The 24232-nt window shown below is 41.1% G+C and overlaps 1 protein-coding gene across 10 annotated transcripts in view; it reads right to left on the bottom strand.

The window, feature by feature from the left end:
* The window catches only part of CELF4 (CUGBP Elav-like family member 4), a 710880-nt gene that overhangs the window by 290826 nt on the left and 395822 nt on the right, over nt 1–24232 (bottom strand). For all 10 annotated transcript variants that reach the window (XR_015261394.1, XM_086769886.1, XM_086769887.1 and 7 more), the window contains exon 3: nt 17025–17073. Coding sequence is in view for 9 of the 10 variants with exons in the window: in XM_086769886.1 (XP_086626012.1) it covers nt 17025–17073 (49 nt within the window). In the remaining variant the exon portion in view is untranslated. The remainder of the gene's footprint in view (nt 1–17024; nt 17074–24232) is intronic.

Raw genomic sequence — 24232 nt, 5'->3', positions numbered from 1 at the left:
GCTGATATACCAGAACCACTTTGTAAGCCTGTACTGTTTTTCCTGTTACCTTCAGGTACCCTTCACTGAAAAGCAGCCGCCTCTGATGTTGTGCTAGTTGTTAAACAATGTGCAGGAACTCTCCCCCTTGGCTTTGGCTGGGGAGGGAAGGGAAATGCAACAAGCAGGCTGACTTTTCTGCTGTGTGAGGCACTGTTGAAATCAGCAGAAAGGAGCTAAGAAATCTCTCTGACATCCTGTTAGAACTAAGAAACTGTTACTACAGGAGGCCTCTTGACAGGGTATCAGAGTGCATACACTGAAACAAGTTACTTCGTGGGCAGCCGAATGTGTAAACCCTCTTCCAATGTCCCTACCCCCATGAGTTCGTTGACGTCTAATGAAAGATGAGCTTATGAGCACTAATGAGAACTCTCTGCTCTGCCTGGCTGCCTGTTTTCATGAAATTTATAGGAACACAATAGCTTTGGGACCTCTTCCACCCCATCAACGTTAGGTTAAATTACCCAGTGGGTTCAAAGCTCAAAGGAGGAGCCCTTGACAGATTGACTGATAGACGGGCCCAGGCACACACTTACAAAGAGCTTGATTGTACAAGTCTGATTTCCTTTGGAAAGAAGGAGCAGGGGTTTTATTGGTTGCAGCCAATAGATGGGCTAACTTATTGCCTCCCATTGCGTTCTTAAGCTGTTGCTTTAATGATAACTCAATGGCAAAGCACCTTCTGCATTTTGAAGACATCACTTTAATGCCCCCCTAGGCTCAGTGTCCTTGCTAAGCTTGAGAAGCTATGATACCATCATTGATGAACGTGTTACAGCCACAAGTGTGCTGAAAGCAAAGGTCTGGAAGAGAAGGAGAGCTTTTCAGAAGCATGCCCTTCATTTTAAAGGGCAAGGCCATGGCATTGCGAAGCCAAACAATTTCTCTGAAGCATGATTGTGTTTGTGCTGCTGAGGTATTTACTGTTCTAAGATTTCCTGGCATTTGGGTGGTGTAGGTAGAATAGATTTACGTAAAAAGAGGGAAAAAAAATAAAACCTTCAAAGGCGCTTCAAAAGGACAATATCCCAACCCGCTGTCTGTTTGGGGGATTTTATTTGGACAGCGCTGTTGCTGAGCCTTCTGTGACCAGACATTTGTATGTGTTTTACTGCATGTTTGCACGGCTGCACACGGGAGATAATATGAGTGACAGGCTTGTGATCACGGATTCCTACAGCACAGAGGAGGCAGGGATGTCAGGAATGGGACTACATCCTCTCCAGTATGCCAGCACCATCTTTTCCTTTTTCACCTGCAATGCCAACAGCAAGATGTTCCCCATCCACAGGGATGATTCACTTGCTAAGGTGCTGACAGGTTGGGCCCAGAGGGAACTCCCTTTCAGACTCCCTTAGACGCACCCCTTTTCCCTCTGATTCACTTTCTAGCACACTTCCCAAAGCCGGGAGAAGACTCACGCAAAGCTGAGGAGGGGAAGGAGGACAAAACGAATAAAGAAGGTGGCCAAATTTAAGTAAGGCACTGGATGGGATTTAGAAGACATAACTTCTGCTCCAAGCTGTGTAATCAGGTGCTGCTCCCAAAGCACAATGACTCACTGTTCCTCAGTTTCCTTGTCCATACACTTAGCAAGGCAAAGGGGCTGATTTTGTCTGAAAGAGGCTTTGAGAGCAGCTGTCAGAGCTGCAGAAGGGTTAAGTGTTATCTGCATCACCCAGCAGAGCAGTATCCATTTTAAAGCCATCTTTTTGCGCTTTTTTTACTTTGTGGGTACAGGTGAGGAGCTTTACATTGCTGGTACAGCAATGGGGACAGAAAGGAACTGCAGTTCCACTCTGTTCTTTTCTATAGTCAGGAGTGGATGTGTTCACAACTGGTTTAGTATTTGAGGCATGTCTGTAGGAACCAATGTCTAACTCTGGAAAGCTACAAGAATGGGAGGACAGAAAAAGAAAAAGGAAAAGAAGATAAAAAAAGTCAGAAGCATAAACACACAGGGAGAAACCCTTCCGCAAAATTTCTATGCCACTTTCTACAACCCTCAACCTATTATTTTTAACACTAACTTGCCAAAATAAGCTATAGTTTGCATTTTCAGTGGTCACTTTTTTGGCTGCAGTTTTTCTTATGCTCACATCTCAGCTCTTAATGCATTTGCAGGAGGGGAAAATAATGTGTGCCCTTCCTGGTAGCAAATCCACTGACTGTCTCTGCACTTCATCAGGCTGTGAAAGGCAGACTTTACATGGTGAGAAACAGTCCAGGATAAATCAGCCCATTCATTCTCTTCATTCATCTTTTGAATGTCTCTTTATGCATTCTGATTGTATCATGGTGTTGTCCTGGTAATGCTGAAAGACTCTTCCATATTCGCTTTTAATTGTTGACTATTACAATGTTCAGCTTTCAGAAATGGAACGTGATTGCTGAAGAAAATCCAAATAAGCAAACATCAAATTCACGGTAAGAAGATGTTTAAGGCTCAGTTACTCAGACTGTTCCTGAGGGAACCTTCCATGGAGGACTTGATCCAAAGGCCACTGCAGTCAGAGTAGGCTTTGGATCAAATCCTAAATAATTTTATGAGTACACATTGTTTTTTTCAGACCTCATCTCTATACCTCTGGAGACTTATGAATTTTCATAGAGTAGAGAGAAAAACTTACGCCCATTCAAGACCAGCAATGTAAAGCTCCTCACCTGTACCCACAAAGTGAAAAAGGGCAGAAAGATGGCTTTTAAATGGATACTGCTCTGCTGGGTGATACAGATAACACTCAACCCTACTGCAGCTCTGTCAGCAGCTCTCAAAGCCTCTTTCAGACAAAATCAGCCCCTTCGCCTTGCTAAATGTATGGACAAGGAAACTGAGGAACAGTGAGTCATTGTGCTTTCACTGTCCTACTGTCAGGCTCGTGATCATGGATCTGCCTGCCTTGGTTGCAGAAAGTCCTACTGAAAGCAGTTGCTTACATGGAGAAGATATCGTTAAGAGACTAGTTCATGCATTTTACCTTTACTTTAATTGGTGGAAAAAGAGCTAGACACAATCACAGAAGGGGGCGTGCATTACACCCTGTCAAGAAGGGTGGACTAGATGACCTTTGAAGGTCCCTTCCAACCCTAACCATTCTATGATTCTATGATTCTAAGAAACCCTACCAAATCTAAGCATTTATGACATGTTTCTGCAGGGGTAATGGAGCAATTGGATTGTGGATACCTAGACTGTAATTTCTCAAGGATGTTAATGATGAATGTGAGGATTTCCCTGGATTTCCATCTTTACTCTGAAGGAAAAATGTATGTGGTCTATGAGGTGGGATCAGAGTCCTGCAACCAATTTGCTTGTTTTCCCACATTCAATGGCAGGATCTTGAAAACAGCTACAAGGAGTAATGGAAACCTCAGGGCTGGATTGGCTTCAGGACTTTCCTTTGAACACTTTGTAGGCGGGAGGACAAACTCATCAATACAAGAGTCATGTGGTGTATAATATTCTACCCTGGCACTTCTAAATGACAACACTTGTGATAGCTCTTTCCCATTCTGCTAATTGAAACGACAGCAACAGGTACATATATGCCCACTAATGTAATTCTTTCTCCTGTAAGCAATGGAAAAGGTCTCACACAGCATACTGCCTTGCACACTTAAACTTCACTGCACCCTGAGCTATAGAGAGGTATAGATGTCCCTTGCTCCAAAGCAAGCAGTGATGGCCCAAAGAAGCAAAGAGACATGGTCAAGGTAACCCAGGCTGCCAGTGACAAAGCAGACACCTGAGCAAAAAGTTCGTTCTGGGCCTGTAACTTCTGGGCTGTCCTTTTCTGCTCATAACAGAAACAAATGACAGAAGGAGCCCAGCAACATTCACTGGCTTAATAACAATCATTACTATGCTAGGAGACCGGATGGATAATGCAGTCCCAAAGCATGGACATGAACTAATGTCATCAGCATTGGTATAAATAGGGTGTCTGCATTTAATTAATAAATAATAGGCTGCAATGCTAATCTCCTTCTGCTAACTCTTTTCTAAAGGTGCAATCTATTAATCACATGTCACTGCCAGCCTGGTCACTTCTTTTTTTAGATTCAAGACAGAAAAAAAATAGCTAGAAATAAATGGATCCTAAATACAGCAGGGCAATTGAATAGCACAGCCAGCATTATGATCCACTGCTGATTTCAATCCTTAGCTACAAGTTTTTTTCGCCTAAGGACGGATATAATACTTTAAAGAGAGAGTGAAGGCTTGTGATGTTGTTAAAGGTCAGCATGTTACTAATGTCTGCAAAATGGATGTTTTTTTCCCCGATTATTTGCCCATGGAAATTCTGTCATTCTACAATGTCTGTCGACATGCAATAAGACCCATTTCTGTGGGGACTGACTAAGGCAGGTGAGATATTCCTATTGAGATGGAGACAGCATAACTTTCTGAAAAGCACTGAAAATATCTCATCTATTTAGCACATGATGAGACTAGAAAGCTAGAAACTCAAGGAGAAGAAACATTTGTGTTGGTATGGAAATGTGGTAGGGGGAAAATGACAGCATTGCTCATCTGGGACCATGTAGAAGGAGTCATGCAAATTGCTTCTTTTGCATCTGAATATCCACTTCCCAGGAAGCTTCCCTCTCAGTGCTCTGAATGAACTCCATTGTGTCCACAGACACAATGAAGATTTTCACCTGTTCAGCTTCAGGATTATCAACCTGCTGTGCCTTTTCTAGGGTCTCTTTAGAAAAAAACTGGAAAACTTTGCCCCAGGAAAACATTGCCCCTCATGGTTTTGTGTACAGGAGGTGGGGGGAGGCGTGTGTATTTAGGTCAAATAGCAAGTTTCCATCCCAATTATTTTGATTGGAAAATATATCCTTCCACCTCCAGTTGTTACACATAATTGATCACAAAAATGTATTGTTACTAATTTAACCCATTTTCAAAATGATTAAAAGCTTTTCAGAAAGTTCATCGCTGCATTTCCAACCTGTTTGATATCAAAGTTGTGCTGAAGCCTCAAAAGAGTAATTCTCTGGCTGAATTTATTTATTCTTCAGTGGAATGCAAGTCAGAAGTCTCAGCACAGAACATCCGGGTGAAATTTTACAGTCAGTTTATGCAAGAGGTTAAATGAGATCTAATGATTCCTTCTAGATCTAAAACCTATTCATTTCCTTTTAATCTAGCCAGAAACACCAGAAGAATGGCTAGTGCTCCAGTGTTTTGGCCTTTCCTCTCAAAGTCCAGACTTCAATAAGGGAACATTACAGGCTCTAATAAAAACCACATTGCCTGTAATACCAGGGAAGAGTGCTGGATCACACACTGAGATCAAGGAGAGACAGGGATAAATTCAGCTCATTGCAAACATTGCAGAATATACTTGCATTGGGATTTGAATTTCTGTTATGAAATATGATATTTGACCCCTATTTTGTTCTAGTGGCTCCAGTCCCTTTGATGAGTTCCCTGTAAAGAGACAGTTGGTATTCAGCGCTTGCTATATTCCCATTTCCCCCTGCACTCTTGTTTATCCCACAGTACCCACAGATCTGCCTCCCCTATAGCAACTGGCCCAGTGGCATAACAGGCTTCCTGTCAGTGCGGTGTGTCCCTCAGGCATCTGCTGAACCTCAGTTTCTTTTCCACTAGCAAACTTGTACACCAAAGACAGCTGCATGGCCTTAGCTGTGACCAAATAGGCCAACCAGGACCACAAGGTGTGAGTGTGCAGGAGAAAGGTCCTTGCCAAGAAGGGTCCTTGCCAAGAAGGAGGCCATGCTGTTAGATTAAGGTCTTGTGTACGTTATTCAGGATGTCACTTTTTGTCTCAGAGGATGTGCCCCCACAAGGAGCTTTGCTTATGGCCATCCTTAATGTCTCATTTCCCTAGACAGGCCCTAACTCCACAGCCCCTGACCTGATGTATTAGTTTCACTGCCAGTTGTGCAACCCAGTGCAATGCTTTTTCTTGCATCTGGGAAGACCCTATGTGACAGGTCTGCATCCAGACACTATATCTGGTCTTATCTTTAGAGAGTAAGCTCTTAAGGAAAAGAGGGCCTCTGTTTGTTCTGTATTGTACAATGATCCTGGTGTCATGATCCATAACTGGTCTCCCAGGCACTGCTGTAACATAGATAGTAAGTAATTAGATTTCTGATCTAGGGAGTGGAGAGACTGCTTTGGTTCAGTCCAATCTCTAAAGTCATTAAACTCATACTATCTTCATTCCCCCTTGCCTGAGGTTCTGGCCCATTCTCCCACATCTCTTCTCCATTAGCTATTCATAATAATAATAGTCATAGTCATTTTGGGAGAAAAAAATATCCAAGAAAGCAACTCATCCAATGTACCTTACATTGTAGCAACATAATTTCATGTTAATTGGATGGCTGCTTGGAAGTGTCGGTATTTTGTGGTTTATAATCAATGCATCTGGCCATTCATCAGTGGCCCAAGAGATAGAGATGGATAAAATAAAGATTTGGGGGAATTAATTATCATTCATATGGCAGTTCATGGCAGGAAGTATTTTACTAGCTATGAATTCCTGCATACTAGTTTTGATGCTACAGGAAAGCATCCCTCCACTAAATCCAGTCTTAATATATTTGAATTACTTATCCCTTATTTTTAACACTCTTCTAGTTCCGTTCATTGGGCGATCTCAACTTGTGTTATGAAACAAACCTACCCTGGCATAGGACACGTCCTGCTGCAGTTCCCAGAAGCATGAGCAGGCAGAGTCTCCTACAGGAATTAGTTTGATTTGACTTCACTGTAAAAGTGCAAGGAATCAGCCCCACAATGATGGCTCCAACTATTTGGAAGAACATAATTATTTGGGGAGATTTTCAAAGGGAATATTTAGACACCCAAGGCCCATTGACTTTATGTGAGATTTGAGCAGTGAAAAGAATTTGACATTTTTTAACATCTCTATTTATCTAACCAAGTTACTTCTGTGGAACTAATGATTAGAGAACCTGAGCACCTAATAATCTTTAATGCATGTATCCTTGCAGCACCACTATTTTATAGAAAGAAATTGGAATCAGAGAAAGATGTTTGGACAATTTTATGTATATACTCAGACAGTCAGAGACAATATTAGTCACCAGATAGAAATGGAGCTAGAATAATAGCCTGACCCTAAGTAACCTCTTCAAGGTCAAGGAGAAAGTCTGTGGTAAGGGAAGAAGTTAAGCCTCAGCTTTTCCAAGCTGCAGTCTATGGTCCTGTGTAGAGCTTTCTCTTCCTCTGTGCAGGATCAGGCTGCAAGACTGCCCTTAAAATTGAAAAGAAAGGAAACAGTCCCTCACTAATTGAAACCAACTGTTTATCCTCCCTGGGGGAAAATGTTTCAGTGCTGTGCTGCCTTGAAAATTACCTCTTACAAATGATATTACAAGGGGCCATATTCATTTTCCATCACAGATTCCGAAACAAGCTGGTTTTAAAGATAAAAATTTTCTTCTTAATTATGAAAACACATTTTACAGACACTGATGTTATGCACTGCTTTTAATTTGAAGCCTTTTTTTTTTTTGACTTCACTTTCTGTCATGAGAATGGGAGTGGTAGCAAACCCAAATACAACAATGAAAATGGAAATTTACTTTAAAGAAAAATCAAAATTGATCAGATTATCTCTGTTGCTTGGGCTGAGTGGGATGTAACCCCTCTTATTCTTCCTCTGACATTATGAAGCAAACACATTAATGGAGAAAGATGCCTTCCCTTTTTAGGACAAAACCCCAGGATCTCCTACAATCCATAGGTTTTATATAGCAATTTTTATTCATAGATCTTAACTAGAGTTTCAGAAAAGTCAAGTATCATCATTCATATGATATAGATGGAAAATTGTGGCATGTAAAGGTGAACTTTGCAATTCATCTCACATCTCTTCAGGTGTCTAAAAGTGAGATATCTGAATCTGAGTTAATTGCTATAGGTTCATTCCAGATTCAGTGGAGAGAGAGAGAAGGGAAACTTTGGAGAATTACTTATCCCATTTGCCTTAGGATGGGGTGAATCACAGTTTGGAAGCACCTCTCTGCCTCCAGAGAGGGAGAGACTTAGACTATATGCCTAATACTTAGATGCTAAAGCTAGGCATAGTGAATCCTTCCTGAAATAACATTTTAAGGACAGTGGCATAGAAGCCCTATTTAAAATTTCTTCTGTACCTAAGTCCGGGGCTCCTAAGAGGCCCAGTTTCTTGTTAAAAGCACTAGATACAATTTACTCAGAGAGCTAAATTATTTACATAGGGATTTTCTACCTCCCAAACTGATTTCACATACATACTAAAAATATATATACAGCAACTGAAAAATGCTGTGTATGCCTTGGAGAAAAGTTTTCTCGACCTTCAGTGTCTCCTGAGTCTTGAAACTTCTTGCAAGCTGTGATACTATAATCTGAGACATCAGCAGGCAAGGGGCAAAACCCTTCTCACTGAAATTCCCACTCAGAGAAGAGTTCAGTCTGCATCAAAACTGCAGGGTTGAGTCTGTTTTATTTTAGATTACTCAATTATAACCTCTGTATGCCAAGAGCTGAGGGTGCTAACTATAGTCCAGACGTTTCTTAGCTCCTACATGACACTAAAACTCACTTTCTAGAAAGACACTGAATTACTCTAGGGTCAAAGGTCTTTGCAAGCATGCAATAAAAAAGTGGCAGTCACTAAGAAACAGGAGTGAATACAATGCCAAGCCCCTCATACCTAATTTGCTGCTGACTGTATAGGGGATGTTGGTGCATCACTGCTCCAGGAGCTGGGTTTGGACTCAGCGTGAGAACATTTTGATCCTTTGTGAATGTCAGACCAAATGCACAAGGAAGAAGCTTAGAAAATCTCAACAAGCAAATTAAATCTGTAACGTGCAAGCATCAGTCAACCTTACTTTATTAAACAACAGGCAAAAAAATGGACTATATGTTCCCTTTCCCCTAAATGCTTCTCTGAAAGAACAGTCAAGCTCTAGTTTTTTTAAAAAATGTCCATGTAACCATAACTACAACTTTGTCAATAGAAAAATACATAACAAATGGCTTGTTATTTCTACTCTTTTGTGAGACAGTTCATTAGAAACTTCATTTGTCTACACAGACTGCACTTATTCAGCTATATTCTAATAAAATGCACATTGCTTCCAATAAAGGGAATGTATTTGCTATTGATGTGCTATAAACTACTATACAGAGAGGTGTTATTATATCCCTGTGTAATAACAAGCCAATTATAATGATCAGCAAAACCTTTACAACAGAGTCGATGCACGAGGAGTGATTATCATAATACATTCTAACTGTTCAGTGCCATAAATGCCTTGCAATTAATTGTGGAGCGTATCTATAAATGTATTATTAATGCTGTATAGAACTCCATTGACAAGCAACCTTTACATTAAAAAAAAGATACTAGGATTGTAATGTGTCCCCGAGTTCACCTAGGAGGTTGAGCTGTATTTACAAAGGCGGAATTTCTTACAGGATTACATTTTTTATTTCCTCCACTCTTCCCCTCCCACCACTTCTTCTATTTTGGCTCTGTGGTTGAAAAACTTCCAAATATCAGCCTGTAGCATGAGGGCCCTCGATCACCCACAATATTTGATTTTTGGTCCTGTACGCATCATTTTGGGCATAAGTATGTACTTCCATTGGTGTCTTAACCCTATGACACTGACAGTCTGACATGCATGAATACCAAAGGCACTAGCCACAAGAAATGAGAAAAAAAAGGCATATCACAATCTAAGTAGGCAACGCAGAAAGGGTGAGAAGAAGGGAACTGAAGTTACGTAATTGATCAAAAGTTGCATAGTAGCAGAGAAAAGAACCGATACAAAAACCTGAAGACGATGAGCTCCCTAGCCTCTCCTCAGGCTCTGCTCTAGACTCTGCTCCTTCTTGTCAGTAAACTATTACATTACAGATGCTTTATGAAAAATGTGCAATATGTTTTTTTTTCCCTTTTATTCCCTTAATATTTGATTTTAAAAGGTTGTCCTTAGGACATGTGCTAGAACACAATGTCCTGTGGATCTTTTCCAGTTCCTATTGATGGGCACTCTTCCATCGATTTCAATCACGACGGAAAGGGCAGACGTGAACAAAAGTTTCATGTCCTTTATATTCTTTCAGCAAGTGAGTGTGGAATGGAGCACATCAGCCTTCAGCAGAGTTATTGAATATAAAGCACTACGCATGAGGATCTGCCAGTCTTTTTTCTCCCCTAGAATTAAGTTTTACCAGACAGTGAAGAGCATGAATGGGGCCATCCAGAGCCACTTTGAATTAAATAATTCATTTGCATGCTGGTACATTCTGCCTGCTCTGTGAGGACAACAGAGTACCAGCTACCAGTGGGGTCATACAATCCTGAATTTCCATAATGAACCAGATTTTCATTTCCCATTGACTGTAATCAGTCCTACAACAAGCCACAGCTAGAAAGAGAAGATTTCCATGAGTATTCAAATGCTCTTTCTAGATCAGGTTTATTTAAGGAAAAACAATACATATTTTAACAGATATTCAGATCTGGAACAAAATCCAATGGACATATCTTCCCTTTGAACCCAGTGGCTTTGAATATTGCTGTAGAAGGCTCCATCATGCACAACACTCTCTAAAGCTCAGCTTTTCCTTTCAAAGACTGTGGCTTCACCTGAACTGAGAGAAAGGAAGAGTGTCCAAATCTGGGTGAATTTCTTGATTCTGCCCTGGACTTGATAGATCCTTGTTCACACAGGGAAAAAACCCAGGACATATAGGCCAGAAGGGACCAGCGTGATACTCAAGACTGTAGGATGTCTAAGGTGGCCTTCATGGTCCTAAGCCCAGGTCCTTCACCAGCCCTTGACTAGACAGATAGAGAGGTGAATGCACTTCAAGGCACTGATATCTCTCCCTCTCAATACTACAGGATTTCCAACAGCCATTCCTCAGGAGCCCACCTAGTCGATGACATCAAGTTTTTCTGTTCATCCTGACACTTTTCCAACCTCTGGTTAGGTTCTTGATTTTCTTTTTTCCTTTGACTCAGGAGCTCATCTCCTCTTCCAGTGGATTTTTTTTTTATCAGAAGATTAGATTATATTTAAACAGCCATTTCTTCTCTTTACCTTTCACATAGACATATTGCAACTCAGCACCAGTGTGCTGTTTCATATTGGATATGTAATTAATACAGATAATTAGATTTAGGTACAGGTATATTTTTTTTTTAACTCATCCTCTAAGAAAAGTGAAAACCAGCTAATTAATCGCATCTGGGGCAAACATCAGGAAGAGGAGATATATGAGACTTAGGAGGAGGATCTGGCATGGAATTGGAAATCTCCTTTCAAACTGCAGAGGATGATAAAGAGTGAGAGAGATGTTTAAACTGTCGTGGGCACCAAGGGAAAGAAATGGGAATATGTGAGGCCCTGGGTGTGGTAAATGATTTATCTAGAGGTCTTGAGTACAGACCTCATGAAATGTGAAGATAGAAGCTGTTACTGTCCAACCAATAGTCTTTGCCCTACAAGTGCAACGGTCGCAGCAAAGGCTGGCATACCTGTGTTGCGTGACCTTTGCAAGTCCCTGTCTGTGCCTGGCTCTACTTGAGCTACAAAAGATTATGGTGAGTCACACTGGGCTCATGGAGATGCTGAAAGAATTAAAGGGGATGTGTTCATGGAGAAATAAGCTTGGATCTTTCCCCCCAACAGTGAGAAGGGAGAATATTATCTGTCTCCCTTGGGTATTTGCCAGTGCCATCTGCCTTCTCCTGCTGAATGAGTGTGGGGACCATAAAAAAAAAAAAAAAAAAGAGATGAGCAGATAAACAAAAAGTTGGGGCAGGTCACATAAAGTTAGGTTGTATGGATCAGCACCTGGAAACAGGACATTTCCTCAGTCTGCTCTCCAGCTTCTGCAGTTGGGAATCTTTTAAAGAAGACCACAAAAGGCATAAGGTAAAGTGGCTTCCACAGAGCCTGATGTGCCAAGCAACACATACAGCTCAGAGATAAGGAAGAGATGAGAATTACAAAGGTAAAACCCTGATGCGTGCATAGTCCCAGACTTAAGACTTCTTGCACGAAGGTATAGCCTAACCTCCAGTAGTTTAGGAGAGGGTCTCTTCTTCAGACTTTTTTGATCTGAAGATCTGAGCAATGAGAAATCTACTCTTTGCAAAGTGCTTCCAAGAAAGAAGGAAATCCACGTGACGTTGTTACATGTGAAGCCAAATCAAGCTGAAGGCAACCAGTCTTGCTTGATTTCAGTACCTAAACAGGCCTGGATCTGGCTAGTACCTGGATGTACCTTTGGTACCTAGTACCAAAGCTTCCCGCAAAGTTTTGGCCATCAGCACAAGCCACAGAATTCTGATCTGCTAAATAGAAAAAGATCTAAATGGCAAATAGTTACTGGGACCCTGGGTTGTGTTTGTCACAGACAAACCTTGCCAGCTGCAGCAGACAGCTAGTGAAAGTTGGAAAAGGCCTGGATGAAATAAGAAATGGATCTAGACTTTTGTCCCAAAGGAAAATAGGGCTTAGAAACTGTGCAGAGTCCGTTCTGGCTTCATCATAATTTCTGAGCTAATGGAAGGGAATAAAAAGAAAGAGATCATAGTGCATGAGCAAGCCACCACTGTTTTGCTGTTTACTGTAAACGAGTGCCATAACCAAACACATAATTTCAGAGCCTGCACACTGAGTTATGGGTAGAGAAATGATGCGAGTCAGTTGAAATATGAAGTCCAAACCTTCCAGTTGCTGCTATCATGTCCCCCAAACAGCAGACAAAAAAAGACACACTGCACATGCATCCCCCAAACATACAAAACCAAATTTGCCTGAAATCACAAACACAGACAGATGTTTTAGTAGATTTGTGAAGTCTTGCATACAGAAAACTCTGCAATGTGATGAACTGCAGACTCTCCTATAAATCTCTCAACACCCTCTCCACAGGACATTGCATCCTTTCAACTACTAAACCACTTTGGACTTTGCCTTTTTATTTTCTTTAGTCCAGGAACCTTCTGTATATCTTTCATGAAATACAGGATGACCCCAAAACCACCATGAAGTGTTTCTTGGTAGACACAACACTAAGCCTGGGTAGCACGCAGTGTACATCTTTGCATGCCTTCCTTTATGGACCTTCCTCTGTCCTTTGAGAGGAATGCAGGAGCAATGAAGCATCTAAGCATCACTAACGGAGTGCAACTAGAGTAGCAGAAGAGTCCTTTCCTTTTAAAAAATGTTACTCCCTGTACAACCTAGTGGGACCTCAGGGCTGTGTTTATCATAGGTTAACCCTGCCAGCTGCAGTGAGAGTTGTCTAGCGAGACCTAGAGATACTGTAGGAAAATAAGAAATGGCTCCAAACTTTTGCCCCAAACCACAAAACAGATTTGAAATCTTTCCCTAAGTCTGCAAAACTTTAAGTTACTGATATCTATAGACTATTTTTAGAGCTGAATATGAAACAAGAAACCAAGAAAAACAACAAGATGAAAATAATAGAAAATTCTATCAGTTTAGTTGGGATTTGTCATGTTCAGAACTTGACGTGGAGTTACAGCTTACATCCACAAAAACATTCTGGACCACCTAATCTATGGTGAAGTAGTTTCTGTATAGTCAAGATAAATTTGGACAACAGAAAGACCAATGTGAGTTTTTAAGATACCATTAACAGAATTAGAGTTACAGTCTGATTTTTCATTAAAAAAGTATAGAACAGTTGTCTTTTTATCATATTCTATCAAGTCCATCACTGCTAAAGTCTCTATAAAATGTGAAAGGGTTCTGGCCTTCTAATCAAGTATTTGAAGCTTCGTGAAGCAGTTTGTAGAAGGAATACCACTATATAACATTTTGCAGCTTGACTATACATGCACGCACAAACAGGCAGGAATACAAAATGCAAAATTTTCCCATTCATTTAGACTATTTCCCTAGAGAAATGTACTGAGAATACATTCATTTCTAGTTCCTATGAGATTAGGCAAATGTAAATAATGCCAGTTTTTATTGAAAAGGATTGCACTCTTTGTCTTGCTCCTAGTCCAATATGGGGATTAACAAACAAAATAATAAAACCAGCAAAACTAATAAGGTGCACTCAACATTCCCATTTTGTTGGGTTGAGTGTAATTTGTGACAAGCAATATTTTGAATTGTTCCTCAAACCTAGATGGTCTGATAGTCTAAATTCTTCCTTGCACACACTAAATGCTAACACATCCGCTTTCAGTTCAAATAAGAATCAAGACACAGAAAGGGTTAAAGATCAACAAAATCCAGACTCCAGAACAACAGGAAAAACTGCGGAGCAGAATCTGATTGGGGGAAGAGTAAATTATGGACTCCCATCAGCTTTGGGTTGTGGGAGAACTTACTGGAAAATATTTGTGTTTTAGCAAAATGCTATTATTTATTCCTATATAAAACATGGAAGATAGAGGTGTATTCAGAGCATGGACTTTGGGCAGACTGAAGACTTGTGCCATGCAGAAGAGCTGCTTCATCTTCCAAGCCCACCTCCTCCCTCACATCCCATCCAGATACACAGACTGGGTATAATAAGCTACAACTTAAGTTTCTTTGTGGTTGAAGTTGACCTTTATCTTGCAGCCCTAATGAAGTCTTTTGATGTGCTCCTAAGATACACAGCCTCCTTTTTAGCATTCTGTTTGCTGTGCCTGCTTTAACTGGTGGGCTCGTGAAGAATGTAAGTTTTCATACAATGCCTCCCTTGGGTGCCAATTGTTCTTTTCTCCCATAGTTGCCCTTGAGTCATGCCGTCCTGAAACATCACCAGCCCAGAAGCAGCTTGTCAGTGGGGAATTAGGACAACGTGTCTTTCACACCAATGATGAGTACACCCACTTGGCCCCTGATTATGATAGGAGCAATATGGGAGCGAAGGGGATAAGAAAAGATGAGGTTTGTGTCTGTTGGGGAGATAATTACCTAAAGTACAATGGGGAGGGAACCACTGGTGTGACAGATAATGTAGAATCAAGCTGCCACTAGAGCCCTTTGCAGTTCAAACTACCCCTCCTGAAAGCAGCTGCTCTTAGCAAAAGAGTTTGAAAAACCTTCCCAGAAAGCCAGGCATGTGTTCTCTATTAGTGATTTGCATTTAAAAAAAAAAAAAAAAAAAAAAAGAGTGATTGGGAGCTACATACCCTGTAGGCGCACTAAGCAAATTGGCCAGCCTAATTATTATTTTTTGGTATGTCTAATTAAATAGACAAAAGGCCCTCCCGTCACTCTCGCTGTCGGCACAAACTCCACTGGAATGTGCATAATGTCCCCTCGCTTGCCCAGGCAGCTGAGCCTTTCCCTTTTCCCCTAGGAGCTCGGCATTGACAACTGCCCATGGCTAACCCACTCCTACTCAGACACAAAGCCAAATCGTCAGATGGGAAGGGAAAGGGGGTAAATTGATCTGGTTGTGTTAAAAATCACTGGACAATGCTGTATAATGTGACATGCCTTTGTTGCAGGTTAAAAACGTGCCATGGCCCTTGATAGCAGAACTTGCCCATCAAATACTTCCTGCCCTGTGTTGGTCAAATTCTCCTGAATTTACTTTACGGAGGACTCTAAAAGTGCAATATTTACCCCTAAGCTTTCTGGCATTTTTCCAGCACTCAGCTCTTCTCCTGCTCTGCAATTACACCGCACCACAGCCCTTCCTTACAGAGCCTCTGTTGACCTACTGGTTCCACCACTCCATAACACCAGCCCTTTAACTACAAGCTATGTACAAAGTCTTCCAATGACTTGAGTCACTGGAGAGTTTCAGCCTCACACTGACGCAGTCAAAGTCCCTGGAATACAAAGCTTTCAACTGAAAAAAGAACACAATTTCAATTCCTTTTGTCTGCAAGGCATTTTACTCCTTTTAAACAGTTGTTGCTGGGGATTTCCACTAATGCCAGCACAAAGATAGTCATCCCATAAATGAGCAAGAGTTTACGTCCACAGTGGAAATTAGAGTTTTCACACATCTAAGAGCCCCATCATTAGTAAATGACAAAATCTACTCCCACATTTATATGATACATAAGCACTAGTGTTTTATAGGCAAAAGCCTCTCCTTTTTTTCTGCAAAGAGGTAAGTATAGAGAGAAAGGAAGCATCATGTATATATGCATGTATATGTATAAATGTACAGATATAAAAAAAAAAAAGCAGAACCATTATTTATCCAGCATAACGGACCATCTCACACTTCATCAGGGAGCTCTGTGTTTGATCTGACAGGCCCCTATTAGAAAAGTATGGTGAAGCATCACCATATCAGTTCTGGTAGAAAACCTTTTACAGGAAACACCTTATCACAGGTGATCTATTGAATGGACACTTAGCAAAGCCTTCCAAACCCACTGTGCAGGATGGAAAAGCAAAAGACCAGCTCCTGATTTCAACTACACCTGCGCAAATCCTGAATAACTCCCTGGGACTGAGAGAAGTCTTCAGTTTCCACAACAGATTTATCCAGATAAGCTGATACAGGTGCAGAAAACCCTGCTACCTCAGGATTTGCTTTTTCCAAAAGCAGAGTTGCTTCTGTCCAAGCAGAAACAAAACAGTCAGAGAAACCATAAAATATATGCTTTAACCTAACAAAATTAAACACCTCTGCAGCTCAGCCCAACAAAGGTCTGAAAAACCTATGTTGCCGTCACTGCTGTTAAACTTTGTTAAGTCAGCACCTGATACTTCACTTCTTAACGAGGCAGTTATTTGTTTCCCAGGCAATCGCTGGCACCTGCCTGCCTTTTAAAATCAAATAATAATTGAATATGAGGAAAGCGAGACGAAGTAAAGGAGATTTAATAAAGAGAATCTTTGCTGCAGAGGGAATTTCTTTGGCAGTGATTACGTTACTAATTGATCAGCACATTGCCTGAGAGAAGCCAGAGACAACAATTATACTTAGCACTGTGGCTGAAAGCAATGCAGTCAACTACCTCCTCGGCTTTCGCTGTCCGCTGGTTTCACCTGGATCGGTCTGTTCATCTGTAAGAAAGAGCAAAGAGAGATACATAATTAATAGTGGAATCAAACATTCATATACAGAAACTTGCTTTGTTGTTTTTTTTTTTACCATGCATCATAGCACCAGAATTTACTCCACAATTAGGGGGAAGAAGCAATTAGTAAGCAAATAAGTAACTGCAGAGTACAGACTGCTTCGTGATCTGAGGTAAATCAGTGTCACCCCATTTACCTGACAAGGGCTGTGTTGAATCACATTGGGAGTGGGATCTGACTCATTTCACACAAGTCATGAAATTTTAAACATAACTTTTAAAATTTCTAATAGTTTCCTCTGGAAACAGTACTGTGTCAGAGCAGAAGTGCTTTGTCAGAACATCAGGATCCGTGAAACTTTAATTGCAAAGATTTCTTGAGATTGGCATGTGAAAAGAAAATGGAAAAGTGAATTCCACCTCCACTGTTACCTCAGTAGGTTAGTCACCTGTAACATAGCAGACTCCATTTCATACTTTGGGAATGGCATTTGGAACTGGTTTGTCCACACGCTGTAGGAGTTCTGGCTGTTGAGGTTTTTTGGGGAGAGAGAGTAGGATACGAATCAAAACATCTCCCTCTTTTGCTTTTTCAAACATCTTTTTCTTTTCAAACAGCAGAACACAAGCAAGTGTAAAACCTTGCCATTGTGCTGTGAATAGGATTTCTGTTCTCCAGCTTATCCCTCCCTCTCTCAAAACAAGCATTTGGGACCATCATTATCGCCAGAGCTCCTCAGTCCCAGGAGAGAGGACAACAGATGTCCACGATCATCTTCGCTGGTAGTCCTTAACATGATGTGGCTGTCTGATGAACAAGGGTGAGGATATAACCCTTCTGTTAATAGCCAGAGATGCAGATTGGATCAGAACCAGCTGAAATTTTCATCTGAAAGCCCTTCCCTGCCTCTTCCTCCATGTCACTGAAAGCAGTCCACACACGATGGAGATGGACTATTCAAAATATCTTTCTGTGTGTGACCACCTTTGAGTGGAATGACATTATCCATTACATTTGGCAACCAAAGAAAGTGCAAATTCAAACAGGCATCACAAGAAGCAGGAAGTCAGAAGGCAATGGGAATCTCCCAACATATTTCTTTCCAATAAATTCAGACCACAAATTGGCTGATGAGTGTCACGGGGTGCCTTCAGGTTATACGGTCTCTCTCTTATTTGTGGATAATCACAGTTAGTTAGCAAGGCTGGTAGTTTTCTTTTTTCTTATTTTCCTAATTTCTCTTTTTTTTTTTTTTAGTAGTTCATAATCATTTAGATTTATTCTAATTGCTCTGCACACATATTTAGCAATAAAAAGTTATCAAGCTGGCTGACAAGTAGGTTAAGATGATGGAGAGCCTAGCAGATTCTGCTGCATTGTTGTCTCTAGAGGAAAATGTACTTAGCCATAAACTGACTACAGTTAAACTCTCACTCAGAAAGAGAAGGATCAATGGCTCCAGACACTACTGAGCAATTTCTGCATGCTTGTGTCATCCAAAAAACTCCAGGCAATTGAAGTGCTAAAACCAACGAAGAATTTGGTACTGGATAAACATTGTTTCAGCCCCTGTTTCTGCAGCTGTAAAGACCTGTCTCTGACACACATACCGCAAGACATTAGCAGGGCTGGAGGCAATGTATTTAGCAGCAGCAGGATGGACATTTAGCTAGCTACAGGATGAGCAGCTAGCTGTTACCAACATTTAAAGATCTGACATCACACAGGTGAGTAGGGTAATTTATGTCATGTAACTCCAAATGTCTAAAAAGTGTGATTTTAAGCCACTTTTAAGATTGGTGTCTGAGATGAAAAGGATGACTGGTTTTCTGTGGTGCCAGTTCCTCTCCATTGTTCATAAAGGTTGTCTATTCAGTTAGAGTTAGGTGAGACAAACCCCATCTTGGTTCTCATGCATGGGATAATGAAGCCAAATTACCCAGTTACTGTGCTTTAACTTATCCCAGCTGCTCAACCCCTGTGATTGGTTTGCAGTTACAGTAGATTAGTGTTGACACCATACATGTACCAAGGTCTGTCTTGAGAGCCCTTAACTTAATACATACACGCTATGTATTATGAATTCCTAATGTGGACACAATGGCTAATCTAACTCCAGTGGTCAGAGAAGGATGGTCAGAGGTCCTTGGTGTTCACTCCAAGACAGCCAGAGCCTGCATCCCAAGGAGTTAGTAAGATAAATAATCACAGTAGCCAGGAATTTATAGATGTGCTGCATACAGCCATGAGAGGTAATGTCTGGAGTCCAAAATGGACACTGCCCTGCAATGGAGAACACTCCATAAATCTACCAACAGAGGTACTGATCTGAAAACTGCTAAAGGCCATGAAAACCCTTACTGAGCTCAAGCCCTTGAGGATATAGCCCTTTCAGAATAACTAGACAGAGCTTTTCCCACTTGTTGTTGAGTTGGATGTGATCAGTTTGCAAAAGGCAGAGAAGATCATCAGACCATTTAGTAAAAATGAGAAAAGACTAATATTTGTGAAATTTTGGTTGGTTTGTTGTTTTTTTCTTTTTTTTGAGAGTGGGGCATGAAAAAAAATAAGACAATCCTCAAGAAAGGGAAAAAAAAAAGAGGGAGGGAACGAGTATCCAACAGAGGAAGAAAAAACTGGGGAAATTAATAAGTAATAGGCTAGTGTAATTTAATATACACTATGATTTATACACTTGACAATTTCTTTATAGACCAAAGAGAAAGTGCTGCCTGCATGGAGCCCATAATACAAATTGAGATCGTCTTGACATGAAAGACACCAATTATAGGGAGAAACACTGAGAGGAAAATAATTAAGTTTCCTCTCTCCATTTATGGAACTTTTTTTTTTTTACATAGACACTCTATGAGCAAGGAGCTTGTATGGGGAGCTGAAAAGGGCTAAGCGGGGAAATAATACGGCAGAAGGATGTATCTTCCCCAATCCTGAGAAACACCATCTTGAGGAGAATGGAATTGAGGCTCTCTGCTTATTTTTCAGCTGGGAGTTGTCATGGGTTTAATGCAAAGAAACCAAAGTTTATTTGAAGTGCCTCATTCAGCAGCAATGCCATAACAGAGGTGTGCTGAGGACCACAGAGGCACTAACGGACTTAGGCAAGAACAAAAAATTTAATTTGGGTTTCTGGTTACATACGACAGACTCAGTTTTCAAAAGGGTGTCAAGTGAATGGCAAATCAGAGTTTATTCACAACAGTGTAGCCTCAGGCATAGCCTGTGCCTCAGATTCCTTGTCTATATTGGGAAATACGGGCACTGGGTACCATACCAATACACTGTGAATTGTCCCCATTTCAGGAAGAGGGGTTGCATGTCCGTTTCCACAAATGCCATAAGCACTTGGGTTGATGGAGAAGTTAGAACTTCAGGTGCATCACACTTCTCATTTTCATTTCATCCTTTGTATGTTCATCGCTTCTGAAAAACACCTTTACTATCACCTTTGCACACCTTGGACAAGATGATCATACTTGTTACACTTCATAGCTTTCATTTTGGGTTTTCCTTCCTTTTGCCTCAAACCAACCCATTCAAATCATATGAGATGTCATCCTCTCATATCAACTTGCCACTTGCCCCACCTACCCCCACCCCAATCCTGCCTGAAAGTAGAAACACGACATCATTTTTCATGTCCAATTACAGCCACTGTGGTGCCACTGTTAAAAGGCAGCACAGGTACTCCTGGCAAAAAAAGGTTTTGAGTTACAAGAAGCGATGAATTACAGCAAGCCCTTTTTCAATTCTCCTCAGAAATGAAATGTCAGAGCTTGCTGCTGTATTTTTCCCAGCACCATCAGCTACAGGCCACTGCAGGAATTAGACAGGGGACAGACGCTTTTCTGCATCATGATTTTTTTTCCTAAGGTTGTCATTTTCTTCCCCACTAACCTTTTTCTGCTCCCTCTGGCTTTCATATTAATTTAGAGCAGGTAGAAGGATCACCTGGGAAAGCAGAGTAGGAAGCAGAGACAGCTGATTTCTCATTGTCTCCATATTTCTTCTTCTCCTCACTGTTCCTACTACTCTTTCCTTTCTTGTCTGACTCACTTCTTCTTTAGTCTTTAATATACCTGGTGTTTCTAGCCAGGACAAAGACTCTACTAGGCTTGAGAATGGACAAATCCAGAGATAAAAAAGAAGAAGAAAGGGGAATTAAAAAAAAAAAAAAGGATAAAGACACCCTGAATAGCTTCAAATGTGATCTAAGATAAGAAAGAAAGTGAGAAGAGGAGGAGACTACTCACACTTCTCACTACTACTGAATATCACTGAAAGGTCATAAATGCTTAGGAAGATCATGTCCAAGGCAGAAGAGAGCTGTGCTGGAGATAATCTGCTGGTTGGGCTTAGGGAAGAAGTCACTTCAGGAGACAAAAAGTGATTCTAGACCTTGTATCTATAAGACCATGGAAGATGACCACAGTGATCATCTGTCTAATAATAGTCTTTCCACCACTCCCTAGCGGGCTTAAGAAATTTTAGACTGGGGGGTTTGATTAAGGCTTTTTATCAAAAACTGCGAGGAAAGGTATTATGTTGTCTATGTTTCCCGAAGTTCTGAAAGAGCAAGTCTGGTACAGTGTACAAAGTAGAGGTATTAACCTCTGACAAGGCCTGTTTCCAGCTCTACACTGGCCTTCCGGATAAATTTGGACATATCATTTCATCTGTCTCTTTCTCAGCTTTCTCATCTGCCTCTTTCTCAGCTTTATCTTCTGTACAATGAAGATAAAGACGCCCTAATGTACTATGAAGGTGGCTGACAAAAAGAAATGTATCTAAATGCTGGTGTTAAACAAACAAACAAATGTCCAGTCATTTCTATGCCTGAACTAGGTGGAAATAATGGCAAATAACAAATCCTTCTTGCTCAGTCATGTTCTCTTGTGTTTGGTATTGCTCGGGTATCAGCCCTCTAAATCAATGATGAAACACTACTGTAATGTAATCACAAAGGACAGGAGGATGATGTGAGTTAGCAGGTCTTAGCAAACGTTTATTGGGCACTAGTGCATCTCTGTAGATGCTGGCTAGTCTCACGGAAGAAAACCCCATCCCAGAACAACTTGCTTCCTAAAGATGCCATGTAGTTCTTGGTGATCTCATGACATAGCTCAGATGTTAATTGGACATATCTATAGTTGAATAACTGCCCTGAAATTTCCAGAAAATACGGTTACTGCTTATTTCTTCAGTGGGAAAGGCTTTTCTGTTTAAAATCTTCCCCCAAAGCACTAAGAAGAACTTCATTTTACCATATCTGGTAACTTTTTGGGGGTCTGCCATGTACACAATGGTAATTCCTCTGAAATTAACACAGCTGTTTACGTAAGTAAAGGTACTGGCAGGAATGTGTTTGTAGGAGTGGGTCACAACTTTTAAAGCGTTGAGCAAAATCTGCCATGATTGAAGGCCCTAAGGAAATGCAAAGTATATTAGTGTCAAAGTTGAAAAGGCCAAGAAAATCACCTACAATTGAATTGTGTGTGTGCAATTTCAAAGTTCAAGTAAATCACTCTGTACCTGATTCTGAGTGACATAATTGAATTACAGTGATCTAAACTAGATGGCCGTAAGAGTGAATCCAAAGCAATCTCCTCTCTGAAGAAAAAAACAAAAGAAAACAAAACAAAGCCAGGGCCCAGATCCTCAGCTCAGGGAAATTTCTGTGAATGTTACAGAATCAGGAAAGCTGCTTCAACACGTTAGCTACACAACCAGCCCTCTGTATTTGTATATTGCAGCTGTAGGGCATAGAGCAAAAACCTGCCCCTGTGGGTACAGAGGTTAAGTGCTGTGGTTGCATGAATTGCTGTGTGATTACACATTAAGCACACTTTTGCGTGGGCAGTGCAAATTGATACAATGTCGAATTAATGAAGGAGTAGGGAGAGGAAGTGTTTTAGAAAGTTTGGTGGAAAAAAATCACATTGGCTTGCCTTGTGGGAAGCACTCGCTAGTAATGCATCGCATCTTAAATGACTCAATCCCAAATCTTATCTGGCTTGTGAACTCTTAATTCCTCCCTACCACCCTCTTCCCCACCCAGCGAGATGCGTGTCATAGACATGTACACAAATAGATGAGAAGACCTGAAATTGGAATGTACGGGATATGAAAAAAAAATCTTGAAGGGTCTGACCTTTACAAATCAGTCAATGCTCTAGTGCCTACCCCTGAGAGTGATTGCTACCGGCCATCCCTGCACTCTGACAGTATTTTCTATATATCACATAAAACACATTATAATCCATCCATCTAACTATCCATTCATCTTTCCCCTTGTCTCGTGTATATAGATGAACCTAGAGGGGGCTTCAGTTCAGTCCAGGTTCACGTGCAGAAGCCTATGGTTTCAAATTCAAAACTTTCTCCCCGCTAAAGAGTTTGGGCTTTAGTTTAAAGAAACTGCTGATCTTGTTAATAGCAAAATAAAACCTTTCCAATCCAAAGCCAAATTCTCTTTGTAATCCCAAACTCTTTCAGGGCAAAGCAACTGCATAATCCACACATATGAAGGTAGTTCATACAGATGCAACCTTAAACTACCCAGCACGGCTAACAAACAACTGTAACAAGGAGGCAAGACAGAACTTAAATGATGAGTGATGTGAACATGTGCCAAGGGCCTAGATCAGTTTTGCAGTGTGGACTCAGTTGGGATGTTTGCGGTTGTAGGTTTATCGGTGCCTGCACTGCTGAGTTTAAAGCCTGCTCTCAGACCTTGCATCTGAGCAGTCTCACAGATGCTCTCTGTGTTGATCTGCTCTGAGATTGCCCAGCACTGCCTGCAGCTGGTGCTCATGTGGGCAGAAGCACAGTTTGGAGTGCGCTCAGGAGCTGTCTTGGTGAGGAAGCGCAGATAAGGCGGAAGGTAGGGTGTTCTCTGCACATGGGCCATATCATGATTTTGTGCATGTTGGGCACACTCCACCAAGGCCAGAGGCCTCTTCAGCATGGATGTAAGCAGGGCAGGCAAGCAGACCAAAGAGACAGATGTACTACTCAAGGCATTATAGACATAACCCCTACCCCCTCACTTAGAGATGAACATCTGTTCTCGTCTTTTCCTTATCCTGAGCCCATGACCTCTGGCTGTTGGCACCCCACTGCTGTG

The sequence above is a fragment of the Chlamydotis macqueenii genome, chromosome Z, assembly GCF_036417535.1.
Source record: "Chlamydotis macqueenii isolate bChlMac1 chromosome Z, bChlMac1.mat, whole genome shotgun sequence".
Classification (NCBI taxonomy): Eukaryota; Metazoa; Chordata; class Aves; order Otidiformes; family Otididae; genus Chlamydotis; species Chlamydotis macqueenii.
This window is presented reverse-complemented; position numbering and strand designations above follow the sequence as displayed.